The sequence below is a fragment of the Schistosoma haematobium genome, chromosome 4 (assembly GCF_000699445.3).
Source record: "Schistosoma haematobium chromosome 4, whole genome shotgun sequence".
Classification (NCBI taxonomy): Eukaryota; Metazoa; Platyhelminthes; class Trematoda; order Strigeidida; family Schistosomatidae; genus Schistosoma; species Schistosoma haematobium.
In genome coordinates, this window is record NC_067199.1 from 45,714,415 (window position 1) to 45,741,128 (window position 26,714).

General features: G+C 36.6%; 2 protein-coding genes across 3 annotated transcripts in view; both read right to left on the reverse strand.

Moving 5' to 3' along the window:
* Positions 1-13,031, reverse strand: part of TCERG1_1 (transcription elongation regulator) — a gene marked incomplete at its 3' end in the record, with an annotated part of 42,646 nt that extends 29,615 nt beyond the window's left edge. The window contains exons 1-3 of the mRNA XM_051208250.1: positions 12,561-13,031; positions 4,087-4,154; positions 2,824-2,933 (exon numbers count right to left, since the gene is read on the reverse strand). Of these exons, the coding sequence (XP_051067150.1) occupies positions 2,824-2,933; positions 4,087-4,154; positions 12,561-12,685 (303 nt within the window). The remainder of the gene's footprint in view (positions 1-2,823; positions 2,934-4,086; positions 4,155-12,560) is intronic.
* A 54-nt stretch (positions 13,032-13,085) lies between these two features.
* Positions 13,086-25,008, reverse strand: TCERG1_2 (transcription elongation regulator). Of its 2 annotated transcripts, XM_051216553.1 has the most exons (15): positions 24,752-25,008; positions 24,597-24,668; positions 23,561-24,561; positions 22,799-23,410; positions 22,665-22,762; positions 22,072-22,496; positions 21,537-21,754; positions 21,179-21,387; positions 17,554-20,768; positions 16,149-16,316; positions 14,106-14,483; positions 13,994-14,074; positions 13,852-13,952; positions 13,751-13,811; positions 13,086-13,674 (listed from the first exon to the last, which is right to left on the reverse strand). In XM_051216553.1, exons 1-8 carry the CDS (start codon positions 24,976-24,978, stop codon positions 21,338-21,340), a joined length of 2,703 nt encoding a protein of 900 aa, XP_051067152.1. In that variant the 5' UTR covers positions 24,979-25,008; the 3' UTR covers positions 13,086-13,674; positions 13,751-13,811; positions 13,852-13,952; positions 13,994-14,074; positions 14,106-14,483; positions 16,149-16,316; positions 17,554-20,768; positions 21,179-21,337. The 2 variants fall into 2 exon arrangements, with proteins under 2 accessions (XP_051067152.1, XP_051067151.1); XM_051216552.1 differs by having other exon boundaries at positions 16,149-21,387; positions 21,537-22,496.
* Positions 25,009-26,714: the final 1,706 nt, after the last annotated feature.

Consider the following 26,714-nt stretch of genomic DNA (forward strand, 5'->3'; position numbering starts at 1 on the left):
TTTTGTGTTACCCAAGTAACTTGTGCTACTTATGTGGGCAGATATAAGTAGTATGTAGCACCGGTCAGAAGTGGAATGTCTGCAAGCAGAATTTTGAAAAGATATAAATGAAGAGAAGAGAGAAGGAAACTGAAAACAATCAAGATAACAATAGGAATGAAGGAACAATCAAGTTTGTAAGAAACTACTCAAAGATGTGCAAGTAATGTATTTGATGTATGATTTTTCCATTAGAGTTCTCATTCAGTACAGTACCATCAATACTTTTCAACATAAATATAGTAAATTCACTTAGTATTGTTTGGCTTGTATCTTCCCATTGAGGTTTAAGACTGCAATTGATCATTCTGTTATCGCCATATGTGCACACTGTGCGTATGCCTCGATATTGCCTTAATTCACAAACTTTTTGTAAGCAATGATAGATAGTGGCTAGCAGTGGAATCCAGGACGTGCGTTTCGTCCTATTTGGGACTCGTTAGCTGAATGTACCTGCATCTCAGCTGAGTGGATAACGCGATGGCGTTTGAAGCGAATGGTACTAGGTTCGAGTCCCAGAGTGAACATCAACTTGCAGGCACATCCAGCTGACGAGTCCCAAATAGGACGAAACGCGCGTCAAACTGGATTCTACTGCTAGCCACTACCCATCGTTGCTTATAAACATAGTAATACTACATTTTATGAAATATATACGTAGAAACATTAAGTATGATGTACAATATGAGGTTATGAAAACAAAACTGATGAATTAAAGGTTTGTTTCAGTGAGCAATCAATTTGAAGATCAACTTACAAAAGATTCAAAATTGATTGTTTAAATCTACTAGAAACAAATATAAAGTTTATATTAAAATATGATATAACAAAACAATTAACATGTATATTTATTCATGTAGTTTAGTAGAAAGGTTTATATAACTTATCTACTGATTTACATCAACTTGTTGAAATGTAATACAGTTATTTTATCCCATTTTGTATGCCTTAAATGCAATACTATAGCCAAACGTGAAGATAGTCAACTCTCTTTCTCCACATACTCTCAAACAACCACTGCCAGGAAAGTTCTACTCACTGCCTTCTCGCACTACGGGTGTTGGATAATCTTGATTCTAAACCAATGGCACACATGAGTTCCAGGATCCTGAGGGAACAAATGGCGTATATTCACCAGCTACCATGAAAGTGCATTTCCTAACGTTGTTCCACTACCTTGTAAGTTAGATCTCTAAATCGAAGGCTTGTGAATTGGTCCTTTAAGAATACAATAGCACCTGTTTTGGTAGTGGCTAGTAGCTACATACGCGTGGCAATGTGAGAGCATTTTGAGAGGGAGAACAGTTTTCCCTACCCTCGACTAGACCAGGGCATTTGGGAGCCAAAACTTTTTAGCATGAAAGAGAAATGAGTAAGTGAAGTATACAGATATATATATATGTATCGTCGTTTACATATTCATAAGAAATCCTTAAGATTACACATAGTCGGTAAGGTTAAAAATTTAGGTTACAAAATAACTACAAAGACTATAATAACTTGTATGTTTTAAAGTTGAAATAAATTACGTAGACGTAATAATGGCGAAGATGACTTAAAAGTATAGTAGGTATGGTAAACGGACGAGTCTAGAACAACACCCACAAATATTTAGGAAATCAGAAAAGTTTTGATAAAAGGATAGTTTCCGGAGGAAACAATTGTAAAATGTGGACAGATTTTACATGACCATTATAAGTCTACCAATGTTTCTTCTACAGGTTATTCTTTCTGTAAATCAAAAAAAATGGCAATATAAACTTGTCTTAATGTATATTGATTGTCCATATTCTTGAACCCTTAAAAGGAATCAAACGGTATCTTAATAGTCGTCACACTGTTTCCCATTAGATTTAAGTATTTACAGTTAGGATTAGAGGCTATTGCGTAAAAATGCTCTTTACTCATATGGATAAGTGAATTTTTGCTTAGAAATCTAAGAGGCACCATTTAAGTACTTCGTTCATAAAATGTAGTGCAACCAGTTGGTATATTGTCTGTTTAAGAATTAATAAATTATGTTTAGGATTTAGTGATAATGTCAACCTATAAAGCCTATCACACATCTTTATGATTTCCACCGTTGATGTTAGTTGTTGTCTTGTTATCAATTTTATAACAATCATAAATAATACATCATTTCCTATAGATCTCTCGTTAGTTTGGTCCATCAAAGCTACACGATGAAAACGTCGTGTATTAAAGAATGTAAGAAGTTTATCTCAAGTCAAGTCAGTTACTATTCAACTTTCCAAACTAAAATAAACTAAATCCGGTTAAGAACCAATGGATTTTTCTTAACAATTAAATCATCCCATTCCAATAGTTATGAAACGATTTATCAAGTTCATTAATCATAAGCCGGTTACATTATCAATATCAGGATAATAAATTATATTGATCTAGTGAATCAAACACACATAACAGCCAAATGATAAACGGAAATGATTAGTCGATATTTAGTTGGGTTTTTTTTCTCTCTAAATAATGAGATACACAAAGCATTGATGGGAAGATTTGGCCTAAATTTCTAAGGGATATATATATACATATATATATAGTCATTTATCGATTCGGTTGACCGGTTCTACTGCAAAGAGTAAGCCTGTTTACCAGTATCCGAATTGAGAACCCCACTACACAACAGAAATGCGAACTTAGTTTAAGACATAAAAATACAATAACCTTTTCAAATGTATGGAGAGAGAGAAGGATAAATAATCAAATGGAAAAGTAAAGAAAGCAAATTAAAAATTAGTCATATATATAATAATTTCAACTCACCTTTTTATTGGTGATTTGTTGTTCTAATAATCCTAGGAATTCATAATCATCCCTAGGAAATACATCGTTTGCTTTAGTTACTTCGTTCTTTTCATGAAGAACATATTCATCTGAAATTATATATATGTATATATACATACGAAGATATACTGAATTATCAGAAGGAGTTTTGTGGAGATTTTAAAAATCTCACTGTTTGAACTCATAAGTCAATTGAAGTGTTAGCGGGACATAGACTAGATTAAAGCATGCTCAATGCATGATTGTTTTGGTGCACGCTGATTGGCTGATTCTTATCCAATCAGCACTAGTCGATAGTCGGAGAATACTCTGGAATTTTCTTATGTAAAAACTATATATATACTGACGTTTTCTCTATTGTGCTTCCTACTGGCTTCTGACTTGCTATTTGGAATATAATCTTTTTCCTGTTCAACCGTGTTCTGATTTGGGGACTTGTCGAGTGAATCGGTGTCCGAGAATACTAAGCAATAGTAATAGCTGGGGCATAACCGTAAGAAAACATAGAGATATAACATGAAGCTAGACCATCATGGAAAACCTGGAAGCATTGGACGGCCGTCTCGTCCTACTATAGGACACTTCAGCAGTGCGCATCCACGACCTCGCAACCAGAACCTATCAGTCTCGCGCCAGGCGCTTTATCAACTAGACCACTGAGCCGGCATCCAACGGTATTAATGTCTAACTTCAACTAATCCACGAATTTGCGCCACCGTACACCATTGTCTTCAGTGAGTTGATTTCTCACAACAGACCTGGTTGAACTCTACTGGTAACGGCTTACACGTTTTCCATATTGGTCTAGCTTCAATTGACTCATGATTGTTTCGTTTGAAAACCGAACATTACTAATAGTTCATAGAGATAAGTTGTTCGGATTGGTTTTTTCTATTGTAATAGAAATTACATAGTATCATGATTTAATTAAAATCGGGAGATAAAAACACCATTGGATTTCGAATAAGCGACCTACAAAAGACATCATGCTCACTACAAGATCTGAAGATGTTAGATAGTTAGAGATAGTTAGCAGGGAACCCTAGACATACCCACAGTTTGGAAGAGATTATATTCTGTATGACTAGAACTTAAGTAACTCAGTTTCACAGCCTGATACGTTAATGTATTTGTAAAGTGAAGCATATCTTCGAATGTTATCAATCACCAATCCTTACCAATACTTGTAGCAAACTGTGTATTAGATAAAAAAAAAGTAAACATTATTTAATAAACACTTACTATTTTCAACAGTATTATCAATCGTTAATGAATGAGAAATTTCTTCTGATTGAACAAAATCATTCATACTATAGTAAACAAGGAAGAGTAAAAATGAGGAAGAACAAAACAAAAAAAGGAACTATAGACAAGTACATAGATATGATGATAGAGACTAAACTTAATGAGTAGTTAGTTTATTAATTATATTCATGGACAAACAGATATATGTCATCAGCATGAAGCCTAACACAGATGATCTAAGTTCTTATGCTTGATTAGTACAACAAGATAAGAATAACAAAAACGATCCAACTTCTGTAGTAGTAGTAGTAGTAGTAGTAGTAATAATGACAATAAAGAATAAACATTAGGAACATGGTTTGAAAAGACAAGATGGAAAGACATGCATGAAAAGATACTGGAATTTAAGATCAAAAGGACGAAACACGAGTCCCGGATTCCACTGTTAGCCACCATTCACCTGTGGTTATAATATTTGTGACTTAAGGTAGTATATCGTGACAATTTGTCAATCGAACAGCACTAAACCCTACATAAATAGAACTTATTACGATTGATTCCAACTACTTGGTACCAATCAACCAAACATGACATTGATCCAAACTGATGTGACTGGGTAATGAAAACCTAATTTCTTGATAAAACTTGGAAAAATTTAATCCTATCGTCCATCAAAAATATATATATATTGGTACAGGAGTGCGCAAAACATATATGCGTCACACAATTTCAGTTCATTAATTGCGTGTGGGCTGCGTTACTGCCCGGGTGCCCAGACCGAAGCAGGTGGTCCATCTATTATTATTGAACAGAAAATCTTTATTATCAATGATAACTGGAGAAATGAATGCTTGTGTATAAATTCATTTATAGGCATGAGGTGTTCTGGTTTTCAGGTTTCATTCAAATCACGAACTGACTCTTATGAAACAACCATTGAAAAAAAAACAATAAGTACCAGACGACAATGATTGTCCCATTATACGATGATCGGATGCTTAATATAAACGTCCCTAGATTTTCAAATGTCAAGACAAGTGTTTTAATCATCTAGATCATTGAGTTGATATGTAAACTAATCCATATTTACAACTCTCAATTGCTATCTAGTTAGATTTAGTGTATAATACATTTAATATATAATAAATTTAGAAACATGCCATGAAACAACTGAAAACAATGGAATAAGAAACCAATTAATTCCAAGTAGAACATCCTTTACCACACGGTTTGCCCATAGTTAGACAACTAATAGAAAGCCAGGAACCCCATACTAGGACGAAATATCGACTCAGTACGTCCTGGTTTCCATTGGCTGTCTTAGGTCCATTTACGATGTTAACTATGAAATTCAATGATTTTCACTAGTTCCTTATACTGAATAAGCCTTATCTATCAACAGTACGTAGATCAGTATAACCATCTAAGATACAGAAAACATGTACTATAGAATCAGCTAATGCTCTTTTCAAAAAGACCAGTATTTACGGATTTATTTGACAACTGCACTTCGTTTAGCTTAGATAGTATGTTCCGATAGATTGAGAAAAATTAATCAATCAAATCATTAATGTAGTCTGAATTTGATTGGTACGTATATAAGAAGCTATTTATGAGCAAAAGGTGGATAGAAGAAAGCAGTGGAATCCAGGACATGCGTTTCGTCTTATTTGCGACTTGTCAGCTGGGCGTACCAGCGTCTCAGAGTTGGTGTTCAATCTGAAACTCGAACCCAGTACCATTCGCTTCAAATGCTATCGCGTTATCCCCTTAGCTACTGGGTCCTTATAGCCACTTGCTTGTGCAATGGCGTGAACTTTGAATTCACTTGGTATTGATTATTAGAATCTGCTTGCCACTATCCATCTTTGCTTCCATAATTGATGTTCACTCCAGGACTCAAATCTAGTACCTTTCACTTCAAATGCCAAAACGTTATCCACTTAGTGAATCAAGATATCTCCCAAATGGTACAGCAGGAGGTAGGGAGAGTCAACCCAACCTCTCCAAATGCTCTCACATGGCCACGCATATACAGCCACTGCCAGAGGAGTCCTACTCACTGCCCACTCGCGGAGAGGGTGTTGTTTACGAAACTCCGAGAACGAGAAGCAAATGTCCGGCGCCTTAACCGATTGGCGGATATGGAGGATCCACCTAGAGGAGTTGGAAAACCCTGATTTCAAACCAATGGCTTACATAGACTCCAGGATCTTAAGGGAACAAAGACGTATGAACCTATTGTTACTCACCGGATACCATGAGACTGTATCTCTTGACATTGCTTCACTGTATTGTGGATTAGACCTGTAGGTCAAAGACTCAGGATGTGGCACCCTAAGTAAACCACATGCTTTAGTTTGAGCATCCGGGCAATATTATAACCCTCACACAAATCAATGATAAATGCCATTGGCCTCATTATTACTGTGTGGTGCATATGTATTTGATGCATCCTTATATTAATGTTCATAAATAAATGAATCAAATCACGTATAATATCATCAATACAAACGGGTCAAGCAACAATTTAACAATATTCATATCTTATAAATAAACTATTTGATTAGTTGAAGACTGACGAAATTGACCTTTTTCACTTTGACTACGTTTCTGTTTTGTCTTTAAAAAAAAGTTTAACTGTTATTCAAATCTAATGTGATGCTAAGTTGTTAGTTAGAAGTGTTCATTGTTTTAACTTACTGAATGTATTCATTGTATTAGTTCTACAAGTTGTGGAAGGTCTTCTATATTTAAGCTATAATTTTCACAACTTTATTTCCATCGGTCATCAACTGTTGAATTTTAATTAAGTATTATGTAAGTAAAATGGTCAAGAACAAGTACTACATATGCCAAACTAACGTATATCACAACGAATAATATTTGCTGGTGTATGAGTAATTCTGGGAGAAATCCATGAAAGATGAAACTGAAACCTAGGATCAGTCCATAAATTTATCAACTGTTCGTATGAGACGTTTCATTAGGTACAGATTACCTACATGGTTACGGCCAGTGTAATTATTCTAACTAAACATGCGAAACTTTGTTTGATGTGGCTCGGAATCAATCGCAATCACACAGAAGCATTCATACTACCTTCCCTTAGATCGTGAGCGAGACAATAATCTATGGACGAACCAATCAGATCGGAGTTAAAGTCTTGAATTTTGGCGCGAAATTCATCCATCCAATAGAGTTTTGGTCAATTCGTGATGAGAAACCTGAACCTAATTCCTAACCCTAACTATCAACTGTAAATCGTGACTCCAACTGGCTTATAACCCTAATTAGTAGGTGTCCATTCTTAAGGTAACTTTGGCGTCGTTCAAATGTCGCCTATAAATAAGTCTAATCAGATCATGCATTACAAAATTATCTGGTACTTCTTATTCTGTGATTTCACTTTTTTTCTCAAATCATGTTATCTATACCACATCTTTTCTATTAACACAGATACTGTTACTATTTTTACTGCCCTTGTACCTCGTTATGATTATATGGTGTGGCAACTTGGAGAGATCAAAATATGTACCAGGATTTACGCTGACCAACTGAATGGAACAAAGACTGTCAAATAACAGTCACTCTTTAGCAAATGTAACTATGTAGGTCTACCGAGAAAATTTATGTTAAACAAAATCCTCAACTCAATTGTTGGAAACCAGGAAACACTTGGTGACTGAGCATGAAACTCTGTAGCAGTGTTTATGTAGGACCACGCCAGAAAAAGTACAGATGACGTTAAAGACTAAGAGCGATTGCTTAATTTCTAGACAGTCGAGTTAGCAAGTAATTGTTTATTCTTCTTCTATGATGTAAACAACAAATTGGATGAGCTTTACAAACTCCCTACAACTGCAAAACAAGTAATTGTCTATTCTATAAACAAGAACAAATACTTTAATTGTTTATTATAGGCTAGTGAAAAGTTCGCAGTAAGAAGGACGGCGGAACCAAAATTTATGAATGAATCAATCAGATTGAAGATAAAAAGTCTTGGATTTGGGCGTAAAGTTCATTTATCCGTTTGGGTAAATAGGATTTTCACACTACAACTGATGTCATTTCGTGATGAAGCCCCTAAATCTAATTCCTAATCCTAATATCATACTGTAAATATTAATTCTAATTCCTCATACTAATTTAAAGACCTCATTTAACCTAAGTAGGTGGATATTACCTAGGTCCGTCTAGGTCGCTCAAAGTTCGTCGAAACACAAGGATATAATCAGATCAATAAACTGATAGTATTACTGTATGAATCATATTTTGCTTTGAATGAAATTGGCGAAGAATAGAAATACTCTACAACGAAGTAGTAATCGCCAAAATAACAGTGCTTAATACAGTCAAATAATGAATTAATAACATGATGTATTTCAGTAACCGATATCTGCTAGCTCACGATTTCCAAAGAAACCAATTAAATGCTTAAATCTATGTAGACAGAAATGTGTTTTTGATTGAGATCTTGAACCGACTACTATTGAAAACCTGGAAACGCTAAACGGCCGTTTGGTCCTAATGTAGGACTCCTCGACAGTGCGTATCCACGATCTCACGTGCCGGATTCGAACCCAATAATAAAAACTGTTCAAACAAACGCTTACAATTGTTTTACCTCAGTACATTCGTTGAATAATTATCGACAAAGATCATATAATGTAATGATCTACCAATTGATCAAACTAATCATATTACATAGGATTTAAAACTTTCTAAACAATAAACTTGTGTAATAGCTAATTTCAGTTATGTTCAACTAAATTACAACAGTAGATCTAATTTACAATTGAAGATATTGAATGAAATGGTGAAACATCATTAAGTAGGATTTGTGTAATCATATTCATTCACTGTATCTAGAAATCATAATTTTCTTTGCTTCGTTTGTACTGTTCATTATTTTCATTGTAATTGATATCAATACTTTTCCATTGCTTCTGGGATTATTGATTTACTGTCGAATGGCTTATGTGGGTATAGTAACTTAGACTGATATATATCTCAGGTTATATGCTAACTATGATTAATACATCGATACAGTATGCAAGATTCTTTAAGCATATCCTGAGGAGCTTGACAGTACTGAAATCCTATAGATTTCAATTTTTATCACCTGATATTAAGACTAAATGTATCAGGATGCCAACCCAATTACCTTACAGCTAAAAGTAGTGAATTTGATCAACACTCTCTTTCTAAATTTTTAATTACCGAATCTTAGTATCTAGCATTTAACGCTAAAGACTGAATATATTTACAGAATTCCAACAAATAATCAACCAATTTATATACAAATATCAAATCTTCACAAGTTTCCCAAAGGTTTTACAAATGTTGAATCATCGGTTCAAGTGCAGGTAGAATGTTTATGAGAAAGGTCAGAAATCGAATGTCAAGCGCTTAGATCGAAAAATATCTAGACGAATTTTTAAAAAACCGTGAACGTAAACCATAGATCATAGACCCACAGTGTCGCCTTCGCATGAACAAACCAGATGCCTTGAACGAACACAAACTGCAAGGAGTAAGTAGGAAGAGTGATCTAGCAAGAAGATCGACGTACATGTATGAAATTCATATTGAACAGACAATGCATTTAGTTAAGATGGTGTATTTCACATAAACCAGTAGCTAATATTGTGTTTAAAACAACTTAGTTGCTCAAAATTTATTACATCTCAATTATGTATGCAGAGTGAATTTCGAATGTTAAACCATTGTGCAAAGCACTTAGTTCAAAGTGATCAACTAAACCTGCAATTTTCGATCTTTTAAGTGATATCCCTAGGACTCTATAAAATATCTATACCCATAAATCTATATCAAAATAATTACTGATATAAAACAATGAGCATTCTTTCTGTTGGTACAGATGTTATACGTAGAACTAGCGTATCGTGCTAATTCTAATCGTGGAAGTCTATAAATCTGCAGACTCAAAAACAGAATGATTAACATATGAGTCAAGGGTTCAAACCACATACTACGTCTATCAATATTTAACAGGCTTGATACAATGGGTATAAGATTTGATGGATATATGAATATCCTGGGGATAGAAGGTAAATTACAATATTTAATTCGCACCAGATATTATTCATTTGACTTATCTCATTAACTTGAAATCAATACTTCAGATAGGATCCATATATTTTGAGATGTGTTTCACCACACTCAAAATAGAAGCTTGTACAATCGACAAGAATACGCTTAAAGAAATAAATTACCAATATTGAAATTCAGGGCAATTTAATGTGATCGATAAAAGTTACTTCATAATAATGTTCTCATCTCGTTTACGATGAAAACATCACTACCATTAAGAATAAGTACACCAAAGTCAGTCTGAATTAACGTAGAATATGATAACATATACTTAGGTCCGGGTTAGCACTCCTTATTATCACAAGATGAGATTGCCAGGATAAATCTCAAACTAGTAGGAGTGCTAACAATATCAGTAGTAGTAGAAAGACTTGGCTAGAAACATTATGATCCGGGAAGGAAAGAATTCTTATATTAGAAAGGCATAGGATAATTTTGAAATTCAAGATCTAAAGGACGATAGAGAGTAAACGCGCCAGCACCGCAGTGAACGATTCTCAGACGTGCTGATCAGTCTCACTAACCACATGGTTTATGTACCTCTTTGGTACGTCTTCCAATGAGAGACATCCCCACAAAACACCTCGACCAACACAGTTGAATACTTCCTTAAGATCAAGGATGTCTGAAAGAATCTAATGAAGGGCGAATGTTCGGCAGACACATCCACCTCCAGGTCTGTAGACACCCTGACTTTTCCAGGTTCCCTCTTCACATATTCTAGTTAGACACCGGATGATTGGTGACGCTAGTGTTTTCGACACCATCAAACCGAAGGGATCTGTCTTTTTATATAAACTGGGACGATCAATGATCCATACTAGTCAGGTGCGACTACATCCAGTTTCCGAATTCTAGCCAATATAGTAATCAATCTGTTAATTCATTCCAACCTAGTGCTCTCTCTCAAACACATTCCCGACTAGTTATAGCCGTTTCAACTTCATTAGGGATAGAGGCAAGCTTATTTCCATTCCCCATTCTGCTCCTCTTAGAGGGACAGGTAAATTGAAATGCCCAACACTAATATCTAGCACTGGAAGCGAATAATCGTACCGTATCTCTCTGAAGGAACCTAACTGACAGCTGCTTTGTACCAAGTTCCCAGATCATTTTGAATAGTTTTTCACTGTTACTCAATACCTCCATCATTTCTACTACTCTTGCGTTCGCCGCCCACCATTGACCGCAATCATTGTTTGAGCTTTTGTCAACCTACACTTAAACTACCTTCGTTCCTCTTCCCGTTCCGAGGCTGACGGGATGATTTCTCGAGCACCTGATAATCTTCTTAACCCTCTGCTTCCAGGCACCTCACTTTTGATCGGTGATACATACCACTTATATCTGTCGACATCAGCAGGACACACAACATTCGCGGTAGACTAAATATTTTCTTAGTTACTCTTGAAATATACTTTTCACTTTTTCATTGTTAAGACTCCAGAAACACGGAGGGCAAGTTTTATCGTTTCTCTGGATTGGCTAGGTAAGACTTAGTGAACCACCACCTTTCAATTCTGTATGCGAGTTTCGGAGGCACGATTGTTGTCGGTGATACAAGACCTCATAGTCCTAGCGAAAGAAACCTGTTTCCGACGTTTTATAAGATTCGAACATTTAACTCCAACGTGTAATTTAGATAGTTGTTACAGGTATATAGTTCCTTTCAGTATGCTTTTTACGAAAAAACGAGCGGTGGAAAATTCCAGTCTTCAAAATTTGGGAGTATGAGCACAGAGCCTGAGCGACCGATTGAGGAGAGTCATACAAAGTAATTCAGCAAGTAGTTCCTGATACCAAAGGTCTTACCACTAGAGAAGGGAATCCATGGAGTAAAGTAAGATATACTATTTTTAGGACTTAACTTCCCTAGCCCTCTCTGTTTTGAGAAGGCAACAAAGCTGCACATGCTAATTGTTTGGAGGAAACACCTTACTACCATTACAATAGGGTAAATGTTTTAATGCAGCTTAATGGCGTAACGATCATGTACAGCTAGCAGTACGACCGTCTTAAGACTTAGTGCTTCTAGTCTTAGCGTCCTACAACTATCCTAGCTGGGACAGCGTGACCTAAAGGCATGAGTGTTTCTGCCAATATGACTAGGTTGAGCACAACGACAAACAAGCCCAACCACCAAGTCAAGGAAGAATTTTCAGTTCTTAGTGGTTAAAATCTCGCAAAACAATTTAAAAATAGATGAGGCTAAAATGAAGATATATGATTAGTTGAGAACATTATTACCAATAAAGCTAGTGGGAATTTACTTGCTATTTAAACAAAATGCATATTCGAAACAAAACTACCAGCAATTTTTAAATAAGACACGAATTGAAATCTAAAGAACTTACGTTGGAGCATCTTGTAGTGTGTCTGAAAAATAACCTTCTTTTGAAGTCGCCGAACATGAATTCAGCTCATGTGACTCTGATGTTCTGCTCATATCAGTGATAGGCAGCGTTATTCTAAAAAGCATTTGAACATGAGCTTAGCCTAGTATCACCAGTGGATTAAAAAGGCTATATATGTACTTAATTGCCGAGGAACACCGCTATAGTCAATACATTCTCTGACTAGTGAATGGGGCAAATAAGATGTAATGCTGACTGGCATCGTAAAAGTAAAATGATTTCTAGGTTAATATCGGTTTTTTATGACGGTACTAACAATCTTGAACCTAAGTAGTGAAGTTCATAATTCTCATACACACACGCTAGTTAGGTGAGCTAAAAACTACATTCATATGATAACGTAACAATACACGCGTAAAAATGTTCAGTGGAATGCTTCAACATAGTTTTCTAATTCCACAGTGAAGGAACAGGGAATTCGAAAAGTATCACGGACAAAAATATAACCAAACATCTTGATTTTGTCTTCCAATGAAAATAGCGCTTATGTATGCATTGTGTTAACATTACCTGAAAAAATCTCCTATGATGCGTCAAATTTCGAAAATCTATTGAACTGAATTAAATAAGCAGTACAGTATAATATTATATGAATCACGAAATGCATGTTTCGAACTATAATACCTAATAACGGGACGAAATGCATGTAGCATTATTTCATAAAACGAACACGATTATAAATAGGCAAAATGAAGAAAGTAAATTCAAACAAGTTTTTCTCCACTCCTTGAGAATCAAAAAAATGCATAGAATGAACAAGTTTATTTAACAGTATCAATATTACAACCAACACAACATTTTGTTAACAAATTCCAGTAGTGTGATGAGAAAACTAGTTTTGTATGAAGAATAAGAACATGCAGTCACTGATGGAATCAAAATGAAAATGCAGAAAAAAATTGATCTTATTGTGATACTACCGACGATTGGAATCTTTTGCTGACATCGACAATGGAGTTGGAGTGCGTCTTTTGTCTAGACTATCAATATAATCTTCGATCAAAGCATTACGTTCATCCTCGAAAGCATCCAAGGCGATAAATCTTTTATCTTTCTGCAATACAGAAACCATTATTAAGAATTAAATACATAAGAAATTGACAACTGTAATACAAAGGAATGTTACTAACCTCAAGAGCCTCCATAATATCTGAAATGTGATTTTCATTCTCTTCAAGAGTTGTTTTGGTTCTGTTTTATGAATAATAACACTAAACATATATCAACTTACCGTGTGTTAATTATTTTTGTCTCCCTTAGTAGTTCCTTAAAGGCTTCTTTCGCCTGACTTTTTTTCATATCTACCCATAATAAATATTCGGATTCTTTCTTCTAGACACAGAAAGATTATAAATGAGGGGAAAGGTACGTACTCTATCACTGGGAATCTTTTCAAAACGAGGATCAGTATTTATTATTTTCTTTGCTTCTTTCCATGACAGATCAAAAGAAATCTACGAAATCGATATTTCTATACTAACTTACTCCTTCGATTTCGTTCAATAGTCGATAAAATATTTCGCGAGATTTTTTAGACAATCCATTGATGTGTTCTTTGAACATCTCTTCACGTTCAGATCGTTCGAACACATCACTAACAGCCTCCCATCTAGGATCTTTACGAAGCAATTTCTTGGCTTCTTTCCATGACAGACTAGGATCACGAATCATATCCTGCAGCATTGAATGAAAGTTCGTTTCTTGTTCATTGCGCAAATGTTGTTCTCTTTCTTTGTCTCTTTCCCTCAACGAAGACGATAATGCCTCTTTCACTTCCTTCTCACGTTCTCTAAGGGATGCTTCTTGACGTTCCTTTTTTTCTCGTTCTTTCCTTGTATAACTATCTTCTCGAACAACGGGGACCTAATTTTTTTACAAAAGTATGCACATGAATGTCTAGAAATGAAAAAGATCTTTACAACCACTTACAACAACTGACTGACACAATCCCAAGCTTTATTGACAGTAAAAACAAAACAGAGAAATAACTACTTATATACACTGTGCCAAACTAGCACCATATTTTATGTACGTTTATTCAACCTAGTAAGAAAACTATGAAGAAAGTGGTAGTGACACAAACTCGGAAGGAACTGTTCCCATAATAATGTTATGTAAATCAAAATAAATTTGTCGACGATTAGCATCCACAGTGGGATAACAAAACAGGTATTGCTACAAAATCAGCAGTGGATGTTTGAACTGACTTTGGATAATTGTTAGGATCAGTGAGGACAGTTTTGTAAATGGATAATTATAAGACTATCTGTAGTGGTTTGGGAGACGAAATCAACCTTATTTGATGAAAGCAAGGACAATTTAATATTTCATGAGTTACTTCTTATTTATTTGAGCATAAAATGACTGGTGATTGCGACCACAATCATCTCAGTCAAACTTAAGATCCGGAAGTAAACTTCATGAAGCCGATGTTTAATTTTGGTAAGGAGTTCAAAATCAGCAGAAAGCTTGAAATATGAAACACCAGACGATGACGCTGCTATGATACTATTATATGACTACAAAGATTAGTTTAGAAGTCTGGAACTAGATAATATTAATTCTTCTGTTTGTTCACACAAACTATATGAACTATCCCACGATACACGGTAAGATAAGTTATCCATTTCTATCAAATGCTGAAGTAAAATTAATATGGAATACTAAAAACTTGTGAAGTCAAATAATACTGAACATTGCAGTGGAATTAATCAGAGAATAAACATACTAGTATTAAACATATTCGCCTACTTTCTGCTAAAAAATCGTTGATGTTCCGATTTACTAAATAAACAAAAGTTATCAAAAAAATGATGCATTATTTGGTAAACTGCGAACTATCAAAATCTACTTGTTTTCTTGTCCATCAGAATTTGGAGATAAAACATTCTGAATATCTAATGTTTAAACAACACCACACCATACAACCCTGAAAATGAGTTAAATTGCAATCTGTGCATTAACTATCTGAATCTATAAGTTCGAACTCAATCTGGGTCACCTTTGGCACATTCGTGATGTTGGTCCGGCTGTTAAAGGTCGGATCTACAACGCGTCGGTGAGAGCAGTTCTGCTCTATGCTTGTGAAACCTAACCTCTCCGAGTTGAGAAAGTTAGACGACGCTCTGTGTTCGATCATCGCTGTCTCCGAAGGATTGCTGACATCTAGCGGCAACACCATGTCAGTAATGCAGAGGTCCAGCATCGTGTGTTCGGGCACAGAGATGATAATGCAATCGATGTCACCATCTTGAAAAACACCGACTTCGGTGGCTTGAACATGTCCTACGAATGTCGTTTCAGAGAATTCCACGTCGTGCATTATTTGCCGACTCTGGGACTGGTTGGAAAAAGCAGAGAGGTGGTCAGTGAACCAATCTCTTCGTTATTGTTCTCCTTTTTTACGCTCCTTACCTTTTTTTCTCTTCGAATTCTCATTGTTTTGTGTGGTGCTTATATATTGACGCCCTCTTGCACCAATATTTATGTGTTCAAATAAATAAATAATAACTCAAAAATAAAACTTACATCATCAAGTTTACGAATAAATTCTCGGAACCAATCCTCCCTTTTCGAAGAAGAATCTACAGCTTTATATCGAGGATCAGTATCCAACTTGCGTTTGACATCAGTCCAATGAGTGTATCGATTGATACTTTTTTGTTCTTTCAACAGATTGAAGAAGTCAATTTTGACCTACATGGAAGAAAACATAATGCTTAGATCATAATGTGGTAATGACAACTGGGTGTGTATGGAAGTACTATGTTACATGGCCGATTTTTAGTAACCCGTATTCCTTATATAACTGCATTTGAACAAAAATTTTGCGCAGAAAAATATTAAGTGATGTGAGCACGCTAGATCCGCTCAGCATAAGCATAAACCAGGAATAAAGTACTTGAGTTATTGAAAATAAATATTGTTTGACTGTAAATTAATAATTCTAACTCTTGGTTGAATGTCTTGAGTAGCGAAACCGAATTTGCGAAGTTACTTATTGTTAAGATCAAATTGAGTGGCACTTCAAACGATGCGAAAACTGAAAGCCTGCTGCTGTTGGTAGATCTTAAGACACGCTTGATTTTTGACTGAGACAGAATGTGTGGTATCTGGTCCACAGGTAGAAATTACACTGCGTTGGAATTACTTCACAAATCTACATATTCAATTAGATTATAGGAATTGAAAATTAGAAATGCTGATGTTAGGTTTTTACCACCAGTTGAGTAGAATTGTGCAAAATAGTTACTTGATTTCGTCTCATTTCATCATGGAAGAAATCAATCAACTAAATGGAACCAAAAAAGCTGTTTAGAATATACTGTGATCCAAGTTGAGTTTTAAGATTGGCTAATTGTAACAAACCATGCGTTAGATTTTGCATAAAATCAGTCTCGCACGTAAATGTTTAATATAAAAAGCATGAAATAACTCTATGGACACAGTAAAATTTTACTCTGATGTAGCAAACAGAACGGATGACGTTATAGACAAAATGCGATTTTATTAAAACTTACGAATATCAATTTGTGATCAAAGATATAAAAATGATAATAATAATAATAAAAACGAGATTTTAAAAAAGCACCTGGAAACCAAGGATTTGCATTTATCTGGATTTAGAGCTCATTAATGTATAAACGATTTGTAGTATCAGTCTTTCAACTTTGAAGTTTACGAAACCCAGTGACGATTCTGAATTAGGAATCTATCCCCTCACTATAGATTTGTGATTTCCAATAAAAAAAACCTTGTGTATAGACGATGGAAATCGCGTTAAAAAAACTGTTTCTATGTAGTGATTTAGGTAAGATCTAATGTATTGTCCTACAATGGGCATGCAGACGAAAATAAGCATACATACGTACAAGTGCACGCTTAATAAAGTAATTCGTACAATGAGTCCGCCAAAAACTAAGACGTAACAAACCTGAGAGAATTGATATCAGAAGTTACACTGGTGTGTTAGGAACCCATCTCATCAATGTGGCATTCCGATTCCTCTTGAAAGCGAATTTCATAGATTTAAAGAACCTAATAAGTACAGATCGGGGTTTATGAATTAAAATGTGCCATAAATGCAACCTAAATTAAATATAATTTACTATTAACAACGACGTGGAGAACGATATTTGTGTAATGTGGACATTTTAAGATTTCGTAAGTATTTCCCACTACAACAGAAACAAACCAGCATAAAAGTTTGAACATTAAACAGACTGAAAAATTTACAAGTTACTTAGAATTACAGCACTACAGCATGCGATCAGAAACTACAGATTATTTTAAACGTATTCATTCAGAAAATTCGAATAAATTCACAACACTCAAACTGGTTAATTACTGGATTTAAAAAATTGTTACCCTTGAAATCCGGAAGTTTATAACCCGGAACAACTTAGAGCTGTTATAATGAAAACCCAAAAAATTGTTTTGGTTCATGTTATATTACTTACAATTTTAGCTGATGTTAGAAACAATAAGGCGAACGACTGCCAAAATCAACTGTATAACCATATACCTGACAAATTCAAGTCGATTTACTTCTATAATTATCTCCAATCTGTTGAATGAGCCAATACGAATTTCCAAACGAGTTACTACTCATTTTACATTACTTTTAGCCCAAATCCTGAAATTTGTTATGACATTAGAGTGATATACATATCCCAGTAGTTCCAGGGATCATAATTTTAACAAGAAATGAAAATTACGTCCTATATTATTGTGAAGTATTAAATCTCTTTGCCCCAATTTATAACTTTACTGAGATGTATACGATGTTCGGATAGTGACACGTTAATTTCCACCTCTATTCAACAAAACACTTCGATAAATTATAATTTTTGAGCGGAACATATATCTGATTAAACGCGCGAACGCTCTACATAGGCTTACCAAATTATAATAGCATCCAAGTAAATGTGATTGCATTTTTAACTATTGTGTGCATTTTGTGCAAATTGTTTAACTTTTTCTTACTTCAGATCATTAAACGTGCGTAGACAACTTATCAAATTGGTAATTTGTATCAATACTGTTGAATAATGCAGTTTAGTGGAGAAAGTATCTGTAAACTATTCATCACAGAAAACTTACTTTGTGATAAGACAACTATCTATTATTCAAGAAATTTAATGAAAAACATGACTGTTTTCATAGCTTTATGTGAAAAAATCTCATACCAACATTAATGATTTGTTTTCAAAGATTTCACTGGGTTTTTTTACACTAAACGGTGCGAATGACCAACTCATATGCCCTTCTTTGTCCAGAATGACCAAATTATGTCCAGCTACAATCGTGAAAAAACTACGAAGCTTGTCATTAACTTTAAAGATGCCTAAAGATAGCACTTTTCTTGTACTAATTGATCACTCTTGATCACAATTCTAATTAAAAAAGAAATTATAAAAAACATTAAGGGCTTTTCAACGGGACCGTTTCACGTTATTTAGTAAGTGGCGTACTAATGGTGTCATGTTTTGAAACGTTTAACTTCTTCAATAACATTAATTACACGGTCAACAAAAGATTTTAAGCTTCAGAAATCATTTGTTTTAGATCTAAAGGGTGAACAAATATGCCAAACTATATGCAGGAGAATAATTTAAACATGCCCATTGATGTGATGAGGAAAAATTGTAATTAGTTACTACTGAAAAAAAATAGGAACCTTCATACCTAAAATTTCTTAAATAATTTTCCATACGTAATTAGCGTCTTATTTTGTGACGATACTTTGTACACACTTTTTTAGCAAATGACCCGAGATATTTGGAATACATATTAGCGCAACTTACTAATATTCAAATGTCCTCCTGTTTCAATAATGTACATGCTAACAATTGTCTGACTGTTTAACCCGAGTATTTATTCATAGCTTTAAAATTTGATATTGACTGAACCACAACAGAGAAAAATGTGTCCATCACACATTTTGGACGAGGTGTCGACAATAGAAAAGATGAAACAAGAATGGAGGAGCAAATACTGATACATTCCTACACATGTATAGATCAGAGGAGTAATTGCTGATCCAAAATTAGATGTGCACAAAGAGTGAACATTTCAGTGTAGTTGGGGTTTGATTACTTCACAATGTTGAGCAAACGAATACACAAGACGTTAAATGAAGTAACTAGTGGAGTCTTGAATGTAAATTGACAAATTAAAAAAGTAGACATACCAGAGAAAAAACAAATACTTTGTGAAAATCAAATTATTAACTTTATTAGTTTCAATGTAAAACTTGTTAACAATCCCGTTAAGTAATCTGCATATTATGCAATTTTTCAGCGTCAATATGTCCAAAGAAATTTGCAATGAACAAGCCGATTTAGTACGTGTTGACTTCTGAAAACAGTAGCACACTAGAGCTGTTATATCACAAACAATCCGGATTCCGAAAGGTAGTTCGCCTAGTTTATTTGTTGTATGCTAATATGATGTTTGAAAACGTTAATCTGAAATGTACCAAACCTTACACGCTCACTAAAATTTGGAAAACAAAGTCACATACCAATACGCAGTCACACATCAAAATGAGCATAGATTGTGATTTGAAATTTAAAACTGTAAATTATCGCGTAAATTACACTTTCAAAGAACAAAAAGCAATTAATTAAATCGTTAGAAATATGTCTCACCGGAAGTATGCAGTATGTAGGAAATGCGATGGTTGGGACTTAATGCGATCTGTATATGTTCCAGATGCTAACGCAGCTATCTTAATAACTTTCATTACTACACTGTTTGATATCGAGATAACTGCAGGAACTTATTTAAGTTTTATGTATCAGCATTTTCGTGCGATTACAACCTTCCAAATTGAATCTACAATACTAACAAACTTCAATTTATGTACAATCGAGAATTGCTTCATGTCAAGGGTTGCCTTGAGTGCATGGTTAAAAATTAGGTGAGTAACTCGGACTCTCTTAAAATTAATTTAATTGAGGCACTCAGTTCATGGTAATACATAATAAACCTACCTTTTCTTTTTCACGATGCTTGTCCTCTTTTTCACGTTTCCTCAATTCTACTAAGTAATCTTGAAACATGGCTTCACGATCACGGGATTTCTCGATTGCTTTAAAGCGATCGTCCTTTGAAAACTTTGAAGTAAAATCTCCAAACGACGATCTAAAAAGCATAAAATACAATTATGAAAACCGTGCATTATTATTAACATCATCGTTATTATCGATTATACAGTTACTCTGACTACAGGTGACGTAGAAAATATACACATTTTCTCACAGTGCTGAATGTAACACAGACATGATACAATATTAGCCGCTGGACACTTAAGTTTGAAGGGATGATATTAACTGCAATCTGTTTGCGATCACATTTTTTTACCATAGTGGGTCAGTGGTGTCATTACGTCGCAAAAATCAATATACATCAGTCGTTTCAGAACTGGGACAAACCAGTTATCCAACACGTACACGAAAACACTAATGTACTTTAAGGGCAAAAATAACAAGTGGCTTTTTGACTTTAACTAGAGATCATGATTTGCAATAACATTGGGTTTTTTAAGAACTTACTTCGAATTTAGCCCAGCCTCATCCATAAGTTCGATGAACTTCTCTTTTTTTTCTTTAAGCTTGCTCTTTTTCTCACGTCGTTCTTCTTCTGCACGCTCTTTGACGTAGGCTTCGAATGTCTGCTTCCTTTCTTTACTTGCAAGCAACAGGTACCGTGGGTCAAACACGATCTTGTGCAGCTCTTTCTCCCAGGTGGAGAAAGCCGAAACCTGAAAAAGGATAATAAAAGCTATCAATGCAGAAAAGCGTAAGCAATGTCAGCATAAATAAAAAAGGAAAAACACCATTGCTCATCAACTTCGGCTGCCATAATTTGGATTAGTTAAATAGGGAATTATCAAGACGAAAGCCGACATACCTGCATTTCGACCAGCATCTCCCTGAACCGTCGTACACGAACTTCCAGCGGTTGTACAGCTTCTGGCGGCCCTTTCTTCGGCTTCTTTGGCAGCTTCTAGTCCAATGGGGATCTTATCCAGCGAACTGCCTAACTTATCTGCATCGTTCTCATCTGTTTGTTCAACAGCTGTAGGTGCTTCTACTTCATTTGCAGGACCATTAATTTCGTCATTTTCACTGGGAGAAAAAACAGTTTTGTGAAACACGTCAACGGAACTAAGTGGCAAGAAATCTAAATCCCTCGACATATTTTTACTTTCCCACACTAGTGAACCACGATATTTCCCTAGCTTAAGATCATACGACAACGTAAAATTACAAATACTATCTACATGTCCGTATCCTTTACACGACTAAACCAGATAAATGAAACAATTGATACGTATGGCTTTCGCGAACCCAACCACTAGTTGTTACTGTTTTCGCAAAACCCATCGTTTTTTTTCAAAATACTATCTTATTAATTGAAATTATTGAATACAAACGAGGCTTACAGGCGCGGTCTTTTAGGGACAGGGTCGCCATCGACTGCTTCAGATTCATTGTCATTACCCGTAGGGTTTGCTTGAGGTGAGGCAGTGTTCCCTGACAAAGATGTATTTGGTTGTTTTTCCAGTAAACGATCAACATCTGTTCGGCCTTTGAGTTCATCAGGTTTCTCCCAAACAGAGAGCCGCTGACTCGGGTTGAAGAAAAACGCACGACCATCACCAGTCCACACAACACACCATGGAGTTCCATGGACGGCCGTGCTAGATACCGGTCGGCTACTATCCTTTGGGGTTTTGCCTGAGTCCGCTTTAGACTCCTGTTCACTTGACTCCACGACTCCGTTTTCAATCGCATCAGATTTCAAAGTTTCTGCAGGTTTAGGATTTTCATTCGTTTCAGGTACAGCCGTCTTTTTAATTTCAGCCACCTGAAAAGAAAAAGAAAAGTTTACTGCATGTCCAGAGCGGTATTAAAATACAATATATTTAACCTAATTCGGATTTGGTAGTAAGTGGTCACAAGATGGATATTTAATTTAATTCTGTGATAAAAAGAACAGCAGTCGAAATAAGGTGTGCAATAAACGTTTACTCACAGGAATAGCGACGGTAGTTGGTGTAGCAGCTACCTTCGTCGTTGTAGAGGGGCTTGGTTGTTCTGGTACCTTTTGATTACTCGGCTCTGACTGTTGCTCTAGAAAGAATATAATGTACAGAAATCTCAACTTACTTTCCCAATCAATCAACACCTTTGGTTTTTCCCAAGTTGTCTCCCCTGTTTTCATATTGTGATAGTAGGCTTTGCCATCCTGATTATGATACTCAGTCCAGACTGCGACCTCAGGAGGCTTAGTGAGAGTAGCTGGAGAGACAGACGGTGCGCCAACACTTGTCGAAACAGATGTTGTAGTCATTTGCAACGTTGTTGCCGGCTTTATAGTGCCTTCTACTTCACCTTGGCGTACAACTGTGACTCCCTCAGGTCTATCCCAGCGGGTCTCACGAGTTCGCATGTTGTAATAGTATGACTTCCCCTCAGCTGTAAGATTTTCGACCCAAATGTCGTCGACGATTCTGGGTTGCATCATGGTCGGAGGGAAAGGGTTAACAGGGATCACGGGTGGCATGAAAGGCATAGGCGGACGGAAATGCGACAAAGGATGTGGCATGGGAGGCATCCCAGGAATAGGTGGAGGGCCCATCATTGGCATAGGTGGCATTGTTGGGCACGGTAGAGTCGTGCCAGGAGGCATTCCAGGTCCCGGAATAGCTTGCACAGCCATGGGTCTGGGTGGAGCAGGCATCGCAGGGAAACAAGGTGGTGGAAGACCAAAATGTGAACCTGTAAACAGACAAATGTACCTCAGTAAACCAACGTAACGCACATTAAAACTAGGATTATTACTAACACAGAGTTGAGCATAGAAAGATATAAAAACGTAGTGCTGGGACTGTATGAGTCTCCAAATAAACTGCTGGGTGACCAACTTACCGTCTGAAGCAGTTGGAATCGCAGTCGGATAGGTAAACGGTGGTGGAACGTTTGAGGCTGGTTGAGCGACTGGAGTTACTGGAATTGGGGGAGCAGCAGCGGGAGGCTGAGCAGACGTTTGTGTGGCTGGAGACTGAGTCGCAGACTGCGGGCAAACTGGCGCAGGCGCACCAGCTGGGGGAGCGACGGGGACCGGTGGGTTGGCCAGGTTTGGTGGCAGGTTGTTTTGAACATTTGAAGGGGTGCCTTGGGACGAAGCATTTTGAGGTCCAGTTGGTGTCCCAGCAAATTGTGAAGGGCCATTGTAAGACCCAGCAGGTTGCGAATTAGATCCAGGGCCGCCATAAGGGGCGGTTGGAGGAACAGGGAAGGGGCCGGCAGGAGGTGCTCCAAATGGCCTAGTGGGTGGAGCAAACTGCTGACCCGACGGTAGGTTTGAACCAGGATCACCCATCTGAGACACTGGAGGACCATTATAAGGGGGACCGCCGAACTGAGACACAGGAGGGCCATTGAATGGTGGGGCCCCGAAAGGCTGGTTGTTCTGGTTTCCGGAATAAGGAGCTCCAGGTCCACCATAAGGTGCTTGTGGTCCACCATAATGGGACCCAGGTGGATTATTGAATGAAGCGTTTGTACCATAAGGCTGGTGCCCGCCCGAACCCGCTGGAGGGATAGCGCCTGGTTGTTGATGGTCAGGAGGCATCTGTTTGTTGGGAGGCATGAATTGAGGTGGTGGACCGCGCATGCGCATGTGCTGCATATTAGAATACGAATTGGGGGGCATTGACATATCCCCGTGACCTGGGTAGTTCATGTCACCAGAAGGATGCGTTTCGTCCATCTGCTCATCCATTTGGTCCTCGTTCATACCTTGAAAACGTCCAGGATACTGTGGACTAAATCTTGGTGGGTATCCTCGGTTCATACCCATTGGGTGACCGTATCCATCATATTGAGGACCACGATGTGGACCCATTCCTGATCGCATAAAATTCCCTCTAAAACAAAAATGCTCATAAATACAACAACATACCGACCGCCACCATGCATTTGCATCCGTGGGTGCCCCCTGTAGCCACCCTGGAATCTTGGACGAAATTGAGGCCTGCAAAAAACAGAACACCTATCAGCTGACAACAAACATAAGTCAACACATCCTCATTTAATTGATGTGAAAAGTAAACTAACCTCATCATTCTCATGTGGCGAGGTCCGGGACCTGGGTAACGATCATCATGTTTATGCACAGGGGAATCATCTGGATAACGATCATCCGGAAACCGCATGTCATCTTGATACCGCCCATCATCCGAAAAGTTATTTTCTGACTGAAACGGAGGGTCTTCGTCCGGAAAGCCTTCATCTCTATCATGATCATCATCAAAATCACCACGATCACCATCCATCGAAGACATGTTTGCTGACAACGCATACGACGATTTAAACATAGTATAAATACAGCACAACTGATCATTGTCCAATTTGAATGCGTCGTGAAATTAAAATTTTTTCTCTGGTATTAATTTTGCTTTCCCTTTACAAATATCTAATTTATGAAGTTTTATGCCTCTTTTAACGCTTGATCCACAATCTTTCTGGATAAATGGCCGATCGCCTGATTTTAGCTGCAAAGTCCAGGTTTCTGGTTTTAATATATCCTAAACTTAAATACACATTCGTCTACTTGTCGTATTTCACTCTTTAGCGTGGTCTACAAATGTCTCCCCGTTGTCTACTGACTTGATTAACTGAACACTGAGAACATCATACACTTGTCATGTTATTCCTTCTAAAACACATCTAGTTGGGAAAATTCGGCATATATTCTGCGTAAACCCCGCTAGGCCCAAGCACACCATGATATCCCGTTGAATGCTATTCCAAACTATCGCTTGAGTGTGACGCACTTGTGCAAATAGTGTCATTCTATAGCTCTTAGAGGAACTGAGTATGCTTTATAAAAAGGTAATGTATTTCGCCTAATATTGTAATAGTTTATCTCTTTTATCTACAGAGCAAAAATTCGGAGTTATCTGTGAAATAAGGGACAGCCGTACTATTTTAAAATGCTACAGGTATTTGGAGCTTGACGATGCCCTTACACGTAACTCTCTCATAATCGATGGATATCAACCCAGTCAAATCCAAGGTCAGAAATGAAGGGATTCCAAGGTATATTTGTAAAGATATCGGTATGTCAAAAAACGTTCGGTCTAAGCTGGCTGACAGTTGCAGTGGATGCGTAGCACGGCAAATCCACTTGTGATCTGTTGCGGATACGTGACTGAGTACTTTCAGCTAGGATGTAACCAGTATGACTAACGAGGCCAGCAGCAATATGGAAGACTTACTGAACTGTACATTTTGAGGATTTTTTTAACGCTACACACTTATTCGTGCTTAAAATTGGGTTTTTATATTTCTAGACATGGTGGTTTGTTAATTATTCAGCGAGATGTTTCCAAGATTTGTTTTGAAAGGCAGTAATTCAGAATGATCAAAGAGTTTTCATTCAAATCCTGAGGACTTTATAATAATGGTTAGGAGGACAGAATGCTTAACAAGGAAATGACAAAAAAGTCGATTAGTGCCCGGAAAGCGGAACTTTGTAGAATATAACTAATCACGTCGTAAACGATGCTTAGTCTCAATTACCAGAGACTATGACCTATAGTTCTTGTTGATTAGCAAATATAAGCAGAGCGTATCTATAATCTTAGATTAAAGAATGATTCCACAGAGATTATGATCTGAGGCGTTCGGTATCACAATCAGAGGCGTAACCAACCGGCTACACGGTTCGCGACTAACGACTTGGAGAACTGAGGTATTTGCGTTGACCGATTACTGAGTAGTAATTGTGGGAAGCAATTTCCTACAGGTACAATTTCGAACAAATCCCCAAACTACTAAACGCAAATTTAACTGAGCCTACGTCAAAACAAATAAACCACTCGACTTGACAATTGCTATGTTTCTTAAACATAAATTGACAGCGTTTATATTCAAAGAAACAATTAATGCAGTCAATTAAACAGGGCGAAAGAGTGACATAAATAAGATACTGAATGGCAACTATTCAACAAGACTTAGTATTTTTCATGACAGACATAAAAGAATGCGATTGATGAGTAAACAACGCGTTCATACA

Bases quoted from the DNA above. Each gene is read 5' to 3' on its own strand.
- TCERG1_2 (XM_051216553.1), bottom strand. From the start codon at position 24,978: ATGTCTTCGATGGATGGTGATCGTGGTGATTTTGATGATGATCATGAT. The intron at 24,669-24,751 runs GTTAGTTTACTT...TGTTTTTTGCAG, and splicing joins CGCCACATGAGAATGATGAG to GCCTCAATTTCGTCCAAGAT. The intron at 22,497-22,664 runs GTGAGTAAACGT...TTTTCTTTTCAG, and splicing joins CAACTACCGTCGCTATTCCT to GTGGCTGAAATTAAAAAGAC.